This window comes from Marmota marmota, unplaced genomic scaffold (assembly GCF_001458135.2).
Source record: "Marmota marmota marmota unplaced genomic scaffold, marMar, whole genome shotgun sequence".
Classification (NCBI taxonomy): domain Eukaryota; kingdom Metazoa; phylum Chordata; class Mammalia; order Rodentia; family Sciuridae; genus Marmota; species Marmota marmota.
In genome coordinates, this window is record NW_026000185.1 from 13042676 (window position 1) to 13063280 (window position 20605).

The 20605-nt window shown below is 52.3% G+C and overlaps 1 protein-coding gene across 15 annotated transcripts in view; it reads right to left on the bottom strand.

Moving 5' to 3' along the window:
- Syt17 (synaptotagmin 17) overlaps nt 1-20605 on the bottom strand; it is a 102581-nt gene that overhangs the window by 75480 nt on the left and 6496 nt on the right. For 4 of the 15 annotated variants that reach the window (XM_048789563.1, XM_048789560.1, XM_048789562.1 and 1 more), the window contains exons 2-5: nt 18030-18047; nt 17233-17381; nt 11308-11456; nt 7121-7740 (exon numbers count right to left, since the gene is read on the bottom strand). In XM_048789563.1, the coding sequence (XP_048645520.1) occupies nt 7121-7740; nt 11308-11456; nt 17233-17381; nt 18030-18047 (936 nt within the window). The other 11 variants (XM_048789564.1, XM_048789570.1, XM_048789567.1 and 8 more) reach the window with 10 other exon arrangements.

The following is a 20605-nucleotide window of genomic DNA, read 5'->3' on the forward strand; positions in this document are numbered from 1 at the left end:
TGGGGGTGAGGATTTCAACATATATGTGTGGGGGAGGGACACGGACACCTAGACCACAGTATCCTTAAACGTGTCGGCAGGGATGTCATTCATCAGAGTTTAATGTTTGCCTATGGTTGGGTATTCGTTTGCTTTAAGATTTTTATGTTAAATTTATATATAGTGAAATGTGCAAATCTTAAGAGTCAGGCTTGGTGAGCCCCCTAAAGGCACACACCTGTGTATCCTCCCAACTGCTCTGGGAGGTTCTGCCAGGATCCCGGGGACGCCAGCACCTTGGCCCTTCCTTTCCAAAGCCATGTGCCCTCAAGAGGAATGAACTGGAAACACCCTGGATATGTACACAGCTCAAGAAAAGAAAAGGGCCGATCAGAGATGTCTGCACACCCAATGTGTTCCAAAGCAGCACAGCATCATTCCCAAGAGCCAAAAGATGGACGCAACCCAAGTGATATACCAATAGATGAATGAATGAACAAATCCGCCCCCCACACACACACACATACAAACGCACATACACACACAGGAATATTACCCAGCATTTAAAAGGAAGAAGATTCTTTTCAGATGCCACAACGTGAACAAACCATAAGGACACTATGTGAAGCGAAATAAGCCAATGACAAGATAAATACTGTCCGTCTCCACTTCTGTGAGGTCCCTGGAGTAGTCAAACCCACCAAGATGCCAAGCAGAATGGTGGTTGGCAGGGGCAAGGGAGGAGGGCTGTGTTTTTTTGTTGCTGTAACCAAAATATCTGAGGAGACCAATGAAGGAAGGAGGGATCATTTGGACTCGCGGTTTTAGGAGTTTCAGTCCTTGGTGGTGGGCTCCGCTGTTCTGGGCCTGAGGTTGGGGAGAACCCTGTGGCTGAGGAAAGCTACCCAGCTCACGGCAGCCAGGAAGGAGCTGGGAAGGAAGGGGCCAGGGACGAGATATAGTCCCCAAGGGCACACCCAGTGACTGAGCTCCCCCAACCACGCCCCACCTACCCAGACGTGCATTCAAATCACTAATCCATCAAATGGATCACCCCATCTATGAGGCTGGAGCCCTCACAATCCAAACATGCCCCCAGAGCCTCATCTCTGGCCACCGCTGCCCTGGGACCAAGTCTCCAACGCCTGAGCTTTGGGGACATTCGAGGTCCAGCCCATAACAAGGGGAAAGGGGGATCACTGTTTAACGGCACAGAGTTTCCATTCCGCAGCATGAAGACAGTTCTGGAGATGGACAGTGGTGAAGGTCGACCGTCCTCATCCGTGTGCTGAGGGCCAATGAACTGGATGCTCAGAGATGGCGAAGATGAGGCCATGTGTGGATCTGTTTTTCTTTTTCAAGATGCAGGTTCTCACTCTGTTGCCCCAATTGGCCTTGAAATCCTAGCCTCACACTCTCCTCCTGCCTCAGGCTTCAGAGCAGCTGAGGCTATAGTCCATTCCACGTCTGGCTTGGATCTCACGAGTCCCCCACAGGCCCACGTGGTGAAGCCTCCGTTCCCATGTTGGCAGTCCTGGGAGGTGGTGGGACCTTTAAAAGGTGGGGCCTATTGGAAGGTCCTTAGTCAATGAAGGCAGCCCTTGAAGGGAATGGTTGGGAGCCCGGCCCTCCTCTTCCTCCACTACTCCACGGGTTGTGATGTCGGTGGTTTTACTCCATCTTGCCCATGACCTATGGTCTCATCAGATGCATCACAAAGTTACCCTGACCTTGGAATTGGAACCTCCAATCTATGAGCCAAAAGAAACCTTTTCTCTCATGAGTTCATTCTCTCACGCATTTCATTATAGTCCTGGAAAGCTAAGACAGGTGATAAAGTTTAGATTACGTTTTTGCACCACAATTAAAGCTAACTAGTAATTTTTAAAAAAATTTTTATTAGGTATTGATGGACCTTTATTTATTTATTTGTTTACATGCGGTGCTGAGAATCGAACCCAAGGCCTCACACATGCTAGGCAAGTGCTCCACCACTGAGCCACCACCCCAGCCCCTAACTAGTAATTTTTAAAGAAAGAGTTGAACCGACACAGATTCCACTGGTAAATGGCCTTCAATCCGCTTGGAGGAGCGGAGTCCCCCTTCACAGTCAGGGTAACTGTGTGGTGCTCACCCTCAGGTTTTGTATCTCTGGGTCCTTATTTTCCATGATCTTTTGACCACATCTAATCAGTCAGACCACAAATACGTGACAGGCCCATTCGCTGCCTAGTTCCTGAATGCTGAGACCAAAGCCACAACGCTCACAGGCCATTCTGCCATGAGCCGGAGAATGCCTACACACCAGCCAACGAGTCCCCTGCTGGTCCTCCATGTGGATTCCCCAGGGCAGAGATGGCAGGACCCTTAGAGTTACTCTGACGCTGTACACCATTACCAAGGGATCAAGTGGCTCTGATTACACCTTGTGACACAGCTATGTCCTCCCTTCCCGTTGAACTGACCATGAGCAATCGGGTGAAGGCAGATGCTGGCCTCCAGTGAGAACCAGAAACTCCATTCACAGTCGTGGCCTTCACGCGCTGTGCGGGGATTTTGTTTCTCGTCTACACTGCAGGCCTGTTTTGCTCAATGGAGGTTTTTGTCTGGGGCCAGTCTCTCCTTTTCCATTGTATGGTGTGAAAGACGAAGCAGCACCAGGAACCGGGTCCTTGTACCCTCTGCTCCAGGATTCTCCCTCCACTCCAAGTAAGGGCTAGGACCCGGCTCCAGCATGCTCTCTGCCCTCCCGCATGGCAGTCTGCAGCACTCCTGTCGGTACTGGCTGGACAACATTGCCGTGGGGACCGTCCTGGGCAACTCTGTGGCATCCCTGGTCTCTATGCACGAGATGCCAGTAGCACCTCCCACCCACCAGACCCAAAATGTTCCCCAAGTTGTCCCTGGCTCAGAATCGCTGTTCCAGAGCTTTGGCAAGAATCAAGTTTCCCAGTCTGGCTCATAGCTAATGACTGGCTGATACTGGGGTGCAAAAGGCCAGCTCCCTGGCTCTAGCTGTCCCTAGAGAGGGAGCAACTGTGCAGAGTGAGTTTATGATGAGCTTATGATGGAGAGTCCCCTCCCCGCTACGGGCCAGCCCGGCTCTGGGTTTGGCAGGAGACCACGCAGTGCTTGGCGATTAACCCTTATCTAGAAGGACTTTCTCATGCACCCTATTTATGGAATGAATTATGTCCCCTGAAAAGACATTCTGAAGTCCTAACTGCCAGTACCTCAGAATGTGACCTAAGGGCATTGCCGACATATAGAAGGCCCCCAACTCACAGTGGCTTGACTTACAATGTTTTGACTTTATTATGGCGTGAAAGGGAGCCCATAAAAACACCAGTTTCCATTCTCAGTAGAGTTCAACACCTTAGGCAACACTTGGTTGTAAAGCGGAACTTGCGCTAGACGGTCTGGCCCCGCGTAGGCTGATCCAAGCGTTCTGCGGGCATTTAAACCCGGCCGAGCCAAACTCGTGTGCAGCAGATCCAGGGGCATGAACCGCACTTGGGACTCAGGATGGGCTAGCTGGGATGTGACCCTGTCTTAAGTCCAGGAGCACCTATGATGATTTTATCTAGGATGAGGTCACACTGGAGCGGAGCCGGTCCTAATCCACATGACAGATGTCCTGGGAGACACACCCGGGGAGAAGCTGGCCATTGACAGCCAAGACAGAGAGCAGACAAATGCAGCTGGAAGCCAGGAAAGGTTGAGAAGCACCCGCAAGCCAGAGCCAGGAGGGAGCCAGGGGGAAAGACCGCGGAAGCTGTGAGGGAGCCTGGCTGTACCAGTGCCTCCATCTTGGAGGCTGAGCCTCCAGGACTCCAAGACAATACATTTCTGGAGTGTTAAGAGACACGGATTCGTGCCCAGGAAACTAACCCACGTCCCCATCCCTGTCATAGGCTGTGCTTCCAGAGAACACAACATAACCAACTGGTCTTTCCGCCCAGAGAGCGCGGAGCCCCAGGTGAGCAGGACACTCTTCCCTGCAAGTCAGCATGAGCTCCTTGTCTCTCAGAAAGTATGGCTCTGGCATTCAAAGAGAAATCCATGCAGCACGATTCCCCCAAGTCAGTGTTACTAACATGAAAACTCTCAGTTGAGATCCACAGATTCGGCTGGGGTTGTGGCTCAGCGGTAGAGCGCTCCCCTAGCACGGGCGGGACCCGGGTTCAATCCCCAGCACCACATAAAAATAAAGGCATTGTGTTGTGTCCATCTACACCTAAAAAATAAATATTAAAAAAAAAAAAAGATCCACTGATTCCCCAACTGCAAGCTGGACCTCCTGTGTTGGAATCAGGGGGAGACAGTGCCTTCCAAAGGGTTTTTTCAAGGGCAGATGTGACCACGCTCAATGAAGCAGGCACCTTGGTCCCTGCACGAGGCGCACTATATACTAAGAACTGCCATTTGCAAGTCTGTGTCCTCTGCTAGTGGAGAGTTCCCTGTATGATATTTATTTTGTTGATCCAACTCAAGATCTCTGGCACCTAATAGGACCTTAAGAAAAATAGGAGAAAAAAAAAAACTGAGCAAACTAGAAAAGAAGAAAGAACAAAGGGTAATAAGGGGGAAGAGACAGAAAAATCTATCCAAAGGGTCTAGATGATTCTCCCAGCACTGCTCTAAGCAGTTGTAAAAAAAAAATAAAATAAATAAAGTTCTCTTAATCATAAAAGGGGCACAAGAGGAGTCCTCGGCCAGGACTTCAGGGCCAAACCCACAGTGACAGGAAGGAACAGCCACCATCCGCCTGCCAACAGCACGGTAGCAAGCTCTGAAGCCCCGACGTGACATCACAGAGCGCAGATGAGCAATCCGAGCTGTTCCCACGCTTGAGAGATCTCAGTCTTACACACTTGGAGCTCACGGAGGTCCCCGGAGGTCCCCAGAGGTCCTCAGTGAAACTACGGCCAGGCCTGCAGCTCATGCCGAGGACAGGGAGCCGGCCTGTCACCAGGGACAAACCTGCTTCCACAATGACAGAAGCCAGGCCCTGCTGTCTCTCTTTAGGAGGAAGGCAGACAGCCGTCCTTAGAGTCACTCGGCTTCTGAAATGGCAGCTGCCCGGCTTCAAGAAACCACGAGGTGGGGAGTGGGCAGACAGCCTCTCCCCCCCTGGCCTTCCCCATGACGCCCACGCAGGTGTCATGACTGCGTCCTGACAGGAGCTGCCCCTGGGGTGGGCTAACCACCCACCAGCCAGGTGACCCAGGAGACCCCTTAACTCCGAGCTCACACCTGCACGGTGGTGTCCCTCCCTCCACTCCACCTGTGAGACAGCACGGGGACCCTCGCACAGCCAGGACGTGGCGGGGAGGATGAGCACCGGTCACTTCCTTCACACTTACCAGACTGAGGGTGGCCCAGTTCCCCTCCCCTGGGTCCATCTCCCAGCCCTGTGTCTGCTGCTGCCATCCCACAAGTTTCCGTAAGTCACCAGATGTCAAGCATCACGGGAGACACACAGGAAGCACCCAACCCACCCCACTGGTAGTCCCAGGAGGGAAGATCCGCCCAGAGGAACGGCCAGGTGCTGGGCTGGGGTGACAGCAGACGCAGCCAACACCTTGCCCACCCTCTCCCCACCCTCAGCACCTCAGCACAGCCCGCCTGCCAGCCAGCTGCCACCACCTGCACTCGTGGACACGTGCAGAGGTCAGAGGTCTCCTGGCCTGCCAGTGCCACAGACCCGGGGTGTCAGGGAATGGACCTCCCGATTCCCAGCAGCCCTCCATCAGTGACCAGCCCAGCAGAAGCTGGTGGACAAACACCCAGCACCTCGCCCCTCTGCGGCGTGATCCACATGAGCACCCAGTTTCCACAGCAGGGGGGAGGAACTAGTCACCTCCTGGGACAGCCAGCTAGATCATGCATCCTGTCACCTCCTGGGGTCCCCTCCCTCAGAAACAACTTGCTTTGCCTCAGGGTCTTCTTGAGGAATCCAAACTAAGGGAGGGATCAATCTCTACCATTGAACACACACTCACACACACTCACACACACACACACTGATAGTGGAACAGTCTCTTTTGTCCCCGTGTTTAGAACCTGCACCTGAGGGTTGGGGGTGAAGCTCAGGCCCTGGGTTTGGTCCCCTGTACCTGGCAAAAGCTGCACCCCTAGATGTGGAGCAGGGTCATCGAACCTTTGGCCAAGAGAGCACAGCTTTGAGGTGCACCTGGCGTGTTCATGTAAAACGATCCTGCCGCAGGGGTGGACTGTGGTCACCCGTGTGACAGCTGGATGGGCCTCGTACTGGTTGGGTCTTCCCCTTGCCTGGGGCGGAGGGGGCGGTCCAGATCCTCCTACCCAGCCCTGGGTGGCCTCCCAGCAGCAGCCAATCACAGGTCCCCCGCTGCGGGGATGGGGGTGGGGGGACAGGAAGCCAATCTAACAATTTGCCTGAAAAATATCCATGCATCAGCCAATTCTCCTGCTCACTTTTTTTTTTTTCCCCAAATCAATTTCTGGAAGTCAGAATGACGGATAGCTTTATACCCCAGACAATCATTCTCCTGATTAAATAACTCGACATCAATAACAGAACAAGTCCCAGAGTGGTGCTGGTTACATGAACCTACATATGTGGTGAGATTTCACAGAACCACACACACAAACACGCCCTGCCCCCAACACACACACCCGTGCAAAAAAAAAAAAAAACCCAAAAAACAGGGACATCTGAGCCAGGCCTAGGCTAATCACCATTATCCATTTCTTGATGTGGCTAATGTACTTTGGGGTACATTGAAATGCTGTCCTTGGGGGACAGAGGACACAGGAACTGCACGCGCTTTCCTCAACCTCTTTGGAGTCAAAAATCATGTCAAAAATTTTTAAATAATATCTGGGTGCATGACTCACGCCTGTCTTCCCAGCAGCTCAGGAGGCTGAGGCAGGAGGATCCCGAGTTCAAAGCCAGCCTCAGCCAAAGCGAGGCACTAAGCAACTCAGTGAGACCCTGTCTCTAAATAAAATACAAAATAGGGCTGGGGATGGGGCTCCGTGGTGGAGTGCCCCTGAGTTCGATCCCCAGTCCCTCCATCCCAAGAAAAAATTAAATAATAAAATCAAATTAAAATGATGCTTTTTTCTCAAAGCTGCCGAGGAAGCGCACCCTTACCTGAGAGCTGGGGATCAGCGCCTTCCACCAGTGCCCGCCCTTCACCAGGTCCACCTCGCACAGGGGCACGGACACTTTCCCAATGACGCAGTGGCGGGAGAACTTATCAAAGTCCACCACGGTCAGGAGCAGGGTCCTCCTCTGGGCCTCGAGGAAGGGGATCTCGAAGGTGTAGCGCTCCTCGAACACGGGCTTCTGGGTCTTGCGCTTGACCGCGGTCTGCTTGGAGTTCTTCTGGTCGGGCAGCAGGCAGATCTTGACGTAGGGGTTGGAGTGCGCCAGGTCCTGGCGCGCGCCGTCTTGGGAGATGGGGGGCGGCAGGTCCCGGGCCTCGATCACGCGCACCGTCAGGTGGTTGTGCAGCAGGTCGTACTGCGTGCTGAAGTGCAGCATGCCCAGCTGGTACCTGGACAAGATCTCCTCGTCCGTCAGCGAGTCCACGTCGTCGCTGCTCGAGTCCAGGGAGTAGAGCCGGGGCTCGAACTTCCTGAAGTAGTCGTCGGGGGTGTAGGTCCGGCGCAGCACCGACGGCTGGATGGGCTCCTTCTTGGCGCTGAGGACGCCAAACTCAATGGGTTTGATGTCGATGAGCGGGGAGCTGGGGCGCCGCGACTCCAGACCTACACGGCCCCAAGAAATGACAGTGAGTACCGCCACCTGGAGGACATCGGCAGCAGCCGACAGGTTCTCAGTGTCCACTCTGCTCTGAATGCTCTTCTCTGCACACTTGGAAAAACGGCTGTCCCTCCATCTGTGCGGGGGACTGGTTCTAGGATCCCCCCAGATACCAAAAATAGGTGGGGGTTCAAGTCCCTGGTATTAAACTGGGGTGGTGTTTGGGGCACAGAACAGGGGCACATCCGCTTGTCCCTTTCCAGGTTATCTATAACCCCCAGTCCCCTCTCAGTGCCAAGTCCTATGGAAATAACTGTCCTACTGTGTGGTTGAGGGATAAGACGAGGTCTGTACATGTCCCATGCAGACGCTTTCTTCTTTCTCTGAGTATTTCTGATCCACAGCTGGTGGAACACAAAACCCTTTTTATATTGAGACAGAGTCTTGCTAAGTTGCTTAGGGCCTTGCTAACTAAGTTGCTGAGGCTGGCTTTGAACTCGGAATCCTCCTGCCTCAGCCTTCCAAGCCACTGGGAGTACAGACGTGTGACACAGGGCCGAGTGGACTCTCCATTTACACCAAGATCACACCATCGCCACCCTCACAGCAGCCAAGGGCCAGGTACCTTCTAGACGGACCGCCTGTCCAGGTCACCTGATCTTTTCAGCCCCTTGAATTATTAGTTTCACTCTCGTCCCCGCTTTACAGACGAGGAAGCAGAAACTTTAAGGAACGTCCCAAAGGTCACAGGCTTCTGGGTGGAGGAACCAGGTGACGAGCCTGGCCCATCTGGCTCTGGTCAGGACCCTGGGCTGCCCCTCCTGTAAGGGCCAGCGTGCCTGGCTCAGACTCCACTTGTCTACTTACTCCTGAGCGCTGGGACTCGGGGCACTTTATTATAGATTGTCTGGGGCTCAGTTTTCCCATCTGTAAATTTGAGTCAGTGCGGGCTCCTGCATCAAAGATGGTGGCACAGGTGCCTCCCCCCCACTATGAACCTGCAGAGGTCAAGGCCCCCATATCTGTCACTCTAATCTTTGCTCCTCCCTCTGTTCTAAAGATGACCTCATCGCATTCTCTCTCTCTCTCTCTCTCGCTCTCTCTCTCTCTCTCTCTTTTTATTTGGTACCAGGGATTGAACCAGGGGTGCTTTACCACTGAGCCACATCCCCAGCCCTTTTTATTTTGAAACAGGGTCCCGCTAAGTTGCTGAGGCTGGCTTTGAACTTGCAATCCTCCTGTCTCAGCCTCCTGAGTTGCTGGGATTACAGGCATCCACCATCTCACTCAGCACAGCATTCTTAATTAATTGCCCGAATATCTGTTTTGCCAGCAAACATCATCAGACTCCTGCCTGAGGCACGGGAGGTCTGCGGATAACTGTGAGAACAAAATCCCCCATATTCAGAGCTGGGAGTGAGACTTGGGAATCATGGAGACCAGTGCTGTCCACAGAAATACAATGACAGCCAGGAGCGCAAGCCGTGAGAGTGACTTAAAATGATCTAGCCACCACAACTTTTAAAACATGCAGAGAAACAGGTGAAATGAATTTTCACAATTTATTATTTGACCTACTAGTTGAGCATCACTCATCTCAAAACTCAAAATCTGAAATATTCCAAAATCCAAAATTTTGGGGGAAGAGACGGGGGTATCAGGGATTGAACCCAGGGGTGCTTGACACCTGAGCCACATCCCCGGCATATTGAGACAGAGTCTCACTGAGTTGCCTAGGGCCTCGATAAGTTGCTGAGGCTGGCTTTTGAACTAGCAATCCTCCTACCTCAGCCTCCCAAGCCACTGGGATTACAGACATGTGTCACTCTGCCTGGCCAGAATCCAAATTTTTGAGCACCAACATGATGCCAAGGGTGGAAAATGCCACGCCTGACCTCATGTGACAGGTGGCTGTCAAAACACTAGGCACACTAAAAATATAGTATGAAATTACCTTCAGACTCTGCATGGAAGATGTATATGAAGCATAAATGAATTTCACGTTTTGACGTGGGTCCTACCCTCAAGATATTTCCTGATGTCTCTGCAAATATTCTAAAATCTGAAATCTGAAACGCTACCGACCCCAAGCATTTCAGATGAGGGACACCCAATCTGTATATCCAAAATATCATTCTGACATGTGACTCATACAAAAACATTTCCGTTTAAAATGTGTAAAATTCTGACATGTAATTAATACAAAAACATTTTAGTTTAAAGTGTTTAGCATATTTTAAATTCTCTTTTTCATACCATCTTCAAAGTCTAGAGTGTGTTTTACGTTTTTACCCCTCCCAACCTGGCCCAGTGCCACTTCTGTGCCCAACAACAAGGTGTGGCTGGTGGCTGTTGCACCAGACAGCAACGTCTAGAGCTCAGGAGGCTTAAGAAGCTTAAGATGCCCTCAGTCCCCCTGATTCAAGACCTGAACTTTTTCCCCCCTATTTCCTTTCTCATCTGCTCCCAGCAATAGAAGCCAATTACCTCCACCTGAATGGATTTGTCACTTTTGAATTTTAAGATTTTTTTCTTTCCATTAAAAGAATCTTGGAGCCAGGCATGGGGGCATGCGCCTGTAATCTCAGCAGCTCAGGAGGCTGAGGCAGGAGGATTCTAAGTTCAAAGCCAGCCTCAGCAACTTAGCAAGGCCCTAAGCAACTCAGTGAGACCCTGTCTCTAAAGAAACATACAAAAGAAAAGGGCTGAGGATGGGGCTCAGTGGCTAAGCACCCCTAGGTTCAATCCCCAATTCTCCTGGACCCATAAAAGAAAATCTTGGACATCAACTAAATAAGATCAAGATAGTTTGGGGGAGTGATAGGAGGTGGGAGTCTTTGGACTTTCTTCTTCTTCCTCCTCTTTTCAACCCAAATCTTTCCATCTGGTCAAATGCACAAGGTACACAGCAGAGTGGACAAAATGGGTGGTCAAACTGACCCGAATATGCATTTTTTTTTTTTAGGTTCAAAAGTAAGAAAATTTCATACACAACCCCAGGTGGCCAGCTTCTCTTAAGAAAGATCAGGCCACACTGGGACCAAGGCCTTGAGTTTTGAGACCTGAGCAGCAGCCACCAGGGCCCTTTCAATGAGACGTGAGCTTTCTAGTTGGCCACAGTCCCCACTCTGCCCTAGAACTCTACACCAGAGCATCAGCTGCCACTCGTCTCTACATGAGGGAAAGGTCTGTCTCTAACCAACCCTCTGGCACAACCCCAAAGTCACCTGAATTAGCAAGCCCTGGGCTACAACACGGCAACACTCTCCTTTTAGGATCTAAAATGATACATGGGAGAATGTCAATCAACTGAGCAGAGTCAACCGAACGGGTGATCAGTAAGAGCAAAAATCAATCAAAATGATCACTCTTGACCGAGCTCAGCAGAAATCAGGGAGGTGTGACCTACTCCTCTTTCACATCATCATCTGTGTCACCTTGTCTCTTAGACTGTCACCCACTCCACCTCCTCCCCCCAGCAATGATGCCCTTCCCCCTCTCTCCTTGGGGACACTGCTGAGTGCCTGGGAAAACCAGCCAGGACCCCCAAGGGTCCCAGCAGGGACACTTACTGGAAATCCTCCGCGTCAGGCTGTATGTGGACTTGGATGTGTCTGAGGACGAGCGTCTCCCATCTGGGGAGTTGGTCCGGGGAGTGAGGGGGACATCGCTGGCTGTGTGGACGGAGTCACCATCCTTCTCGCTGCTCCGGCTGGCCATCCTATGGCGGGGAAGAGGGGCTGCGGGTTGTCGAGCAATCCCCGGGGATGTGCCCCCTGACCCCCAATTTCATTGGCTGCCTGCACCTTTTATGCACCAGGAACAGGAAGCAAGCGCATCTCCAATGGCTGAGGGCAGACCCTGGCACGGGATGAAAGACACCCCCAGGGAAGTGACTCTCAGATCCGTTCCATGCACTTGATGCAACTTGGAATAACACAGGTTATAGTGTGGTCACCTTAGACTCTCCATAGCATCTTGCTTTTTGTACAAAATGTGACGTGATGTCCAGGAATAGTCCCCAATGTAGACCAATCTGTCAGGGATTTGCATTATTTCAAAGCTGGAGTTGGGTGGGGAGGGGGATGTGTAAATTCAGGCTGTTGCCACGTGGGGGCGCCACTTTGGCTAAGTGAAGACAGAGACCGGTCAAGGAGACCTGTCCATCTTGGGTCCAAAAGGGTACCTCTGGTTGTTTATAGGCATCCAAATTTGTGCAAGTGGCTTCTGGTGACAAGAGTCCTACTATTTCAACAGTCCCTGCGTCTATAATTTAACATCCTTCAAAAATCTCCCATAACAATGTCACTCAAGGGTTCTCTGAGTTGCAGGGCATCCGCTGCAAAACAGCCCGGAGAATCAATGATTTAAGAACAGAAATTCGATGGGAAGAAACAGCCATGAATTTGCAGCAGCACCAACAGCCATGCCTCCAAGTGCCCTCCCCCCACAAGAAGGGACACATAAGGTTCTGGGGGGGGGACGAGGAGATGGGGGGCGAGCAGGGAAGAAGTGATAGGAGGTGGTCACTCTGCGCCCTGGCTGGGTGATAGGGGCAAGTTCCTGCCCCTTTCTGAGCCTCCATTTCCCCACAGTGCTGCCTTGTGTGGCTGCTGTACCTGCTGGACACATTAACACATAGAAGATGCTAGAACAATGTTTGGTATGCAGTGGGCAGGCGCTCGGTGCACGTCAGTGATGTCATGACAACAGGTGTGGCTTCAGGGTCTCCTGAATACCCACCAGGCTGCTGAGGAGGCTGGGGAGGGCAGGGGGCAGGGAAAGCTGGCAATGCGGACGGGGAATCTGCAGCTCCTAAGGCCCCTGAGTCACCAGGGCTGCGGTCCACCCTCCAGGCCACTCCCCCAGCCTGAGCTTCCCGCCTGCGGCAGGTGATTTCCAGGAAGTCTCCACAGGCAGAGCTGAGACTGCGCCAGGTGCCTCCGACGGCAGGGGAGGGGGACAGGCAGGACCCCAGGCCCGGGTGCTGAGAGAGAAGAGCGAGAGGGGTGTGCTCACTCCCTGCCGCGGGTCAGTGAAAGGCGCAGGTAGCAGATGAGGGTGGGGCAGGGGCGCGGGGACAAGCTGAAGCCGTCCTCGTCTGTCTCCTTTAATGGAAGCAGCCTCCTCCTCCAGGGAAGGAAGGACCTGAGGGTCTCCACCCGGGGCGCCTGGGGCACCTGTCCTCCTGCCAGGACTTGAATGTCACCACCCCAAAGCCTCCCAGACACAATCGCCGGCCTCTGCCGCCACCAGACCCATGCCGTCCCTCCATCAGGCCCAGCCATGCTGTTCTCCCTGCCCAGAATGTCCCTCAAGTCCCCTGGACCAGCGTCTTTTCTCTCTCTCTCTCTCTCTCTCTCTCTCTCTCTCTCTTTTTGTACCAGGGATTGAACTTAGGAGCACCTGACCCCTCAGCCCCATCCCCAGCCCTATTTTGCATTTTATTTAGAGACAGGGTCTCATTGAGTTGCTTAGGGCCTCGCTATTGCTGAGGCTGGCTTTGAACTCGAGATCCTCCTGCCTCAGCCTCCCGAACCGCTGAGATGGCAGGTGTGTGCCATGGCGCTCGGCTCCAGTTCCTTCTTAATGTTTAGGTTGCCGAGGGTCCCCATCCTGTGCTGGTCACCTCCCCGCCCACCATATCCCTGCTCCTTTTCTCCCCCCTGCTGTACTCCCTGAGGGCTCCTCCTCCGCCTCTGGCACCACACGGCAGCTCCCTGTGGGGGACTGTGCCCACCCACCTGGCCTCACGCGGTGCCTGGCACACTGAGATGCCCCGCATTTCTCTTTTCAATGAATGAATGAACACGCCTTTCCCGGGGTCCTTATCTGAGTCTCAGGTCACAGGTCTCTGAGTGAATGTCCCTTGTCCCCTCTCTCCCCTCTCACACGGGGTTACGCTGCTGAATGGGGGGGTCTGTGCTCGTGGTAATGAGATTCCAGGCGCCGAGCACCTGTGGCGTGCCAGGACGTGCACCAACGCACCACTTCACTTCACCTTTCATGCAACCAGGGGTCAGGGTGAACCCCGTCCCCTTCCTCAGGGGTCCTGAAATCGAAGCCCCAGGGCCACACGTGGGGGACAGAGGGATAGGGAACAGGCACAACCGTGATGAGCAGGGCCCCAACTGAGCCCAGTATAATGTTGAGGTCTGCAAGTGGGGCATCCCCTGTGGGACGGGTCCCCACTGTGCACACGTTAGACACTTAAGGTATGCGCCAGGGACAAATAAATAAGCACCATTATTTGATTGTTACTCCTCAACAAGGGATGCTCTGACGTGACCCCACAGCAGCCAATCAGATCATGGTTTTTCGGACCCTTACCAGCCCAGCCCCACCCAGCTGAAGAAAGCTGGTGACAATGAGCACGTGACAATAAGGTGTCCCCCGAGATCACCTGCAGAGCACAGGCAAAGGGCCAGCTCCTCTGCCACGTGCCGCTACACAGAGGCGCGCCCAGTGGCTCCCAGCTCCCATGTCACTGTAGGAGCAGCTCCGCCAAGCCGGCGCTAGTGACATCTCTCCTCCCTGCCTGTTTGATAACATTCAACTGCCCACTTGGTAAATAAATCTGGGGCGAACACAAGCTGTAAATTCGCTTTCTGAACGACGTACCCTGCCTCCCTGGCACAGATTTCGCATGCCCTGTCGCATTCGGTCGAGTGCCCAAAAGTGGGTTAAGCGCTACTCGGGGTCGAGGGGAGGAGACCTGGTTCATCCTGGGAAGCGTGAAGCTCATGCATGGCTGTTCACGCTGCAGACTGCACAACTCTAGATGGTGCCATTCAGCCAGACCACATTGTGAAGGATGCCATCTGGAGTGTGCGTGGTGTGCTGACCCCAGAGGGAAAGTTCCGGTCCCCTTCTTCCATCTCTCGGCTTGTGGCAAAACCAAAGGACATGGGTCTACTTGTGGTATCTGCCCACCCGGGGCCCATTCCCTCCTCTCTGGAGTCAGCAAACGGCAGAGCCAGACCCCTGCCCGAGCTTGGAATGGTGTGTCACTGGATTGCAGCCATGTCCCTCGGTTCTGTCTTATCAAGGCTGCTATCACACAGCTGCAGGAGAGGGAAGAGGTTGCCATATGGCCCCTCGGTTAAATATTCACCCTCCGGCTCCTGACGGGAAACAGTCGCCAGTCCTTGATGCCCCAGCTTAGCTCCTGTGTGATGGTGGCTCTGGGGTGGGCAGGCGATCCAGAATGATTCTAAAGCATCATTCCTCCAAGGGGAGGGCTAGGTCAAGTGACTGACCCAGGACACAAGCCAGGCCAGTGAGTCTCTCCTAGTTTGGGTTTCTTTGTATTTTTTTTTTCTTGCTACAAAGACAACAGAAGGTAAGTCTAGTGCTAGCATGTGGGGAGAGCAGGCCCATTCAAAAAAGAAACAGAAGAAAGAAACGCTATCACGTGAGCTACTGGATCCAGCCATGCCTGAAGCCCTCATCCACGGACTATCCATAACAAGACCCTCTGCGGGGCTGTCCCATACGGTGTGCAGGGTGTGAATGCACAACTCATGGGGGCAACTGGACTTCCCCACCTGACTTAGGTCCTCTATGAAATCCAAAATCCCCCAGCATGATAATAGGACCCCAGCTCTGTGTGTACTCAGGAAGTAACTACCAAAAAAATGACAGTCACTTTTCAACTGGATGGCTGGCACTTCCGGGATTCCTTTTCCACCTATAGGTTAAACTGGTTTTTTTTTTTTTTTTTAAATGGACAAGACAGGCACAATTCCCTGTCCTGCCAGAGTCCGCCCTCTTGCAAGCAGAGCTTTAATGAGACCAGATGGGCTGAGCCAGTGTCTGCCACAGAAGCTGCCGCAAAGTGGGAATTACTTCTCGATGAATGAGTCGCTTTCACCAACGTCTCAACTTCAGACACACTCAGAGGACTCGGGCTGCCCACAGATAATGGAAGAGATCCTCAGCACCTTGACCCCAGCTTCAAGGCTCTCTATCCACAGCTAGTAATGGCAGAAGCCAGTTCTTACAGAGCTCATACTACGGTGCTGAGCGTGCGGTATGCACCTCTCACTTACCCTCGGTCACAATCCTGTAAATTCTTTTACTATTCCACTTTCCAGAGGAGGAAACCAAGACCAAAGTACAGTAAAAAGAATCCCATTCCTGATCGACAAGGTGTGGCCAGGCATCAAGTACTTTTCCATACGGGAATTCATTTATTCCTGCAATTAATCTCAGCACTAGGAGATGCCTCTATCTTATCATCCTGTTTTACAGATGGGAAACTGAGGCACAGAGTGATTTTTTTTTTTTTATTTTTTAAAGTAACTTGCCCAATTCACAGTACTAGAAAATGACTGTAGAAATAGGATTTGAACTCACACAGTCTGACACAGAGCCACTCTGCTGTGGAAAGATCTGGTACTTGCTTTTCTGTTTTTGTTTTTGGTACCCAGGATTGAACTCAGGGGCGCATAACCACTGAGCCACCTCCTCAGTCCTTTTTGTTTTTTTTAATCTTGAGACAGGGTCTCACTAAGTTGCTGAGGCTGGCCTCAAACTTGCGATCCTCCTGCCTCAGCCTCCCGAGTCTCTGGGATTACAGGTGTGGGCCACTGCACCTGGCTAAAGTTTGCTTCTAAGGAGAGAAAATGAGAAGACTGAAGCATGATCCCCAACCTGCAGGGAAAGCCGGGCATCAGAAGCTTCTGGAATCTCAGCCCAGGGACTCAGCTCTGGGGCTGTGGGGACTGGTACCACCTGTCTCTCTTTTCTGGGGCTCCTTCCCGGCCCGAGGAGCTGCACTTGATGATTTGCAGGCCCTTCCTCCTGACCTTTACCCAGACTCTCTGACCATGTCCCTCTCCCAGCCCCAGGGGTGGGACCAGACACGTGGCTGAGAAGCTTCAAAACTGCGTTCCCAAAATATCTGAGCGACTGGCAGATGGAGATGTTGTATGCAGGCGCGGGAGGAAAGCGAATTAGAAATAAAATGAAAGATAGCTAGCGAGAACATAAACAGCGTTGGAGGACTGGATGGAGCCGGAGGTACTTTCCTGCTTCCTTGTTTCTGAAATTCTGGTTTGGACCAGCAAAGAAAAAAAAAAAAAAGGGCAATTGCTTATTCATCCATCTACCCCTCTGTGCAAAAAATATTTATTGAGCATGTACTAAAGTGCAGAGAGTCAGGACAACTTGTCTGGGATGCAGACCCTTAGACTGCGGTCACCCTTTGAAGCATGCCAACGTGCACAGATCTCTGTTCCTCTCGGAGTATCACTCCCCGGGATCCAAAGTGCCCCACCATCAGCACTGGGAGGCCATCACCCATCTCAGAAGCCCCGTGTGAAACCAGCTGAACTACAGCTACCCCACGGGCCAGCCGGCGGGACCCAGCTTGCCAAACAAAACAAGGGGTTCAGGACACATCCCCACCAGCAGCCGAAATGCCCCACGGAGCCTCACACCCCAGAATCAATCTCTCTCCGGTGGCCCGGACCCGACTCTCAGGTGGTACTTACAGCCAGGGAGGAGTCTGCGCTGGGAAAGGCCCCAGGATTTCCACTTCGTCCTCACTTGACTGGCAGCAGCTGGACTCGTAGCACTTCTGACAGCAGTGCCGGCAGCTCCATCTACACATCAGCAGATCAGAGATTCTAGAAAGAAAACCCTGAGGCCCCGGGGGAGGTGGGCAGCAGGCGAGGGGGGAGAGGGAGGGGAGAAACAACACCCAAAATTACAAGCAGCCGATCCCCGGCGGGAAACAAAGACAGGAGCATGACTCGGACGCGGAGCCCGGAGAGCAAGATGTTTTCCATCTCTGTTTACCCACCGCGGCACAGAGACGGCCAACATCCGCGCACCCAAGGCGCTGACAGCCAGCCACACACATTTGCAGGTACTTCTTTCCTAGTGTCTGGGAGCATCTTTCTTGGTTGGCCTTTGAGTGTTTTCTAGAACCCCGTGAGGGCTAGACAATAGGTTCTCCCAACACCTATGAGTCTTACTCTCTTCTTGCAAAGCAAAGAAGCAAAAAAAATTGTTTTCTTTTTTTTTCCCCCAATGATCTCGAAAGTGAACCGGGAGAGTCAAGCGGAATGAGCCAGGGTAGGGAGGGACATCTGTCTTGCTATTAGTGCTTCCTCTGACACGGGGATTGCCTTTCAGTCGAAAGGCGGGGGAAACGGGGTGCCCCTGGTCCACAGCCAGTTATTACTGAATCGTCAACGTCCCCGAAGCCCCACATGACACTCCAAAACGAGAGACAAGCCCTTCTTGATGAGAAAACCAGACCCAACACATCATCGAATTAACCCACCTCGTTCAGTGGTTCCAGCTGCCCTTTTAGAGATCCACACCGAAGCCCAGGGGCGGGAGGAGGTGAGGGTTGGAAGAGAGAGAGAGAGACCAGTTTAGCCATATTCCAAAAAAAAAAAGAGAGAGAGAGAGAGAAGCACGTCACCTGGAAGGCACCCTGCATCTTCCACTTACCATCCTGGGAAGGGAGAGGAGTTTCTAACAAGGTGTTGCTATGCTCAGGACTGCTGGTAGCCTCCTGATTAGCCAACACCGAATGAATGGGCAACTTGAGCATTTCGATTGGGTTTGCACCGTATGCTGTTATGAATCAGAGCGGGTGGATAGAGAGTCATGCTATCCAGCACAGCCAGACTCCAGGGGACTCGCAAACCTTCCTATACAGAAATAGCCACGAAGCCACCCCAAAAGGACATGATGAGCTAGCGTGCAGGCAGGCACCGAATGGATGTCACTTGGAGCCCACGCCCTGCCGGAGGCCCTACCTTCCAATTCTGCTCCAATAGTGATGTGCAGAGTTTTATATGACCACCCACTAATTGGGGGAGTTGGACAGGAAGCTGCAATCAGGTCCTCAGGAGGCGGGGGGTGGGGGGGGCCCCCCCACACACACACCCCGTCTTCTTCTCACAGGTTCTCAAGGCGCAGACTCCCCCACCCTCTTGCTAATGACTTTCAAATGGGCCGAGGAAACCAGGAAGCTCAGGGGCCTGCAGCCCAGCCCAGGATGCCTCCCGAGATGCACTGGGGTGCCCAGCTCAGAACTTTGAAATCAAGAGGGAGACGTTATCATCTTTTGGGGGGGGGGGTCTCTTGCAAGCAGGGAGAAGGTCTCCATTTCTCCCATGGACATATTAACATCTTTCTGACCCTGGATCACGCCCACCTTCCCTCTGAAACAAAGGAAGGTGAGCCCAGCTCTGAGCCCCAGGTCCACCTACCCAGCTAGCAGGGAATGATATGGAGTCGCTTTCCAGTTACTTTCTGCATCCACCACCACGTGATCCCGGTTTCCTATTAGGGTACTTGACATAAAGTTTCCTCTTCACATGATTTTTTGAAGTTAAAAAAAGTCCATTTATAGAAAAAACAATTAATAACAGTATAGGTCATACATGGCTCATGAAAAGTTCAGAATCCTTGAAGCTGCCAGAGATGAACTGCAGCTTGGGAAAGACTCCAACATACTCCCCCAAACCCCAAACTCAAACCACACACAGAACAATATCTGAAGGTGCACCCAAAGGAGCCGGGGAGTACCAATCCTGGCCCTGCCCCACTGACTGGCCATGTGACTTGAGCAAGTCAGGGAGCCTCTCTGAACCTGTTGCTTCTTTTGTTTAGTAGAAAGGCCACTCCCTACTTAAAGGGGTGCTGTTGAGATGGGACATGGACTTTGAAAAAGCTTGGGTACTGCCTGGCTGCAAAATAAAATGCACTCTTTCTATGTCTTATGAGAACAAGGTGATTGATTGCCCAGGCCCCAGATATTGTCCTGGCACATACACAGAAGTACACGGATCAGCAGGAATCTATCACCTGGCGGGGTTTACAGGTGAAAGTGCTTCAACTTTGTTTGGAATAAAGTGATGTTTATTTACAAAGTCCCATGTCCATTCTCTCGTTCCCTGGGCATAGGCTGGTCAAGAGGGAACCATCTATAAAACCATGATGACCACACCCAAGGCCACTGTGTGCCCCTGCTGAGGATGCACAGTTTTATCAAAGCCCAGGAGCAAGATGAGTGTCGTGGAGCAAAAAGAACCATGAAAGGGTCAAGGGAGGAGAGGTCCTCTGGATTGCTGACTCTTCCTCACACTGGGGGCCCTGGGCTCATGGGTGGTCAGCAATGGAGAACTGATTGAGACCAGAAGGTAAGGGAAGGAGAACCCAGCTAGTCTAAACAGAGGCGGGCAGGTAAGACTCCAAGGTCAGCGCTGGCCACAGAGCCTGCTTCTCTCCACAGCCCTCCAGCTAAAATGGATTGGTATATTTTAAATGGCTGGGGGGGAAAAAGTCCAAAGTAGGTTACTCCTTATGGACTTGTGCAAAATGTCCGAAATTTAAATTTCAATGTCCCAAACAATTAGTTTTATTGGAACACAGCCACGCCCACTCAAGGACTGCGGTGGCTGCTTTACCCAGACAGAGTTGAAGAGCTTTGACAAGGAGCATGTGAGCCTCCAAGAAAAAAAAAATATTCACTTTCTGGCACTTCACAGAAGTTCACCAACTTGTTCTGTAAGGAAAAGTCGGTATCAGGAGCCCTCACGAGAGATGCTGAAGGTTACCTCCCATACTATCCCCAATGGGCATTTTAGATCCCACCTGGACCCCTGAGCAGCTGGGTGGCCTTGGGCAAGCATTAATTTCTGGGCTGCAGGTAGTCATTAAAAGCCCCCAAAGGCTTGTTTTAAGGTTCATTTTTCAGTAGATTGTGCATCCAGAGGGGCAGGGACTGTGCTGCTGTGTCCTCAGCACAGGGGGTGGTCACCCAAGCATTTGTCCAGTGACGAGTGAACAGTCTCCGGACAACATTCAGCACATAGTAAATATGACCTTCGTTGAACTTGAAAT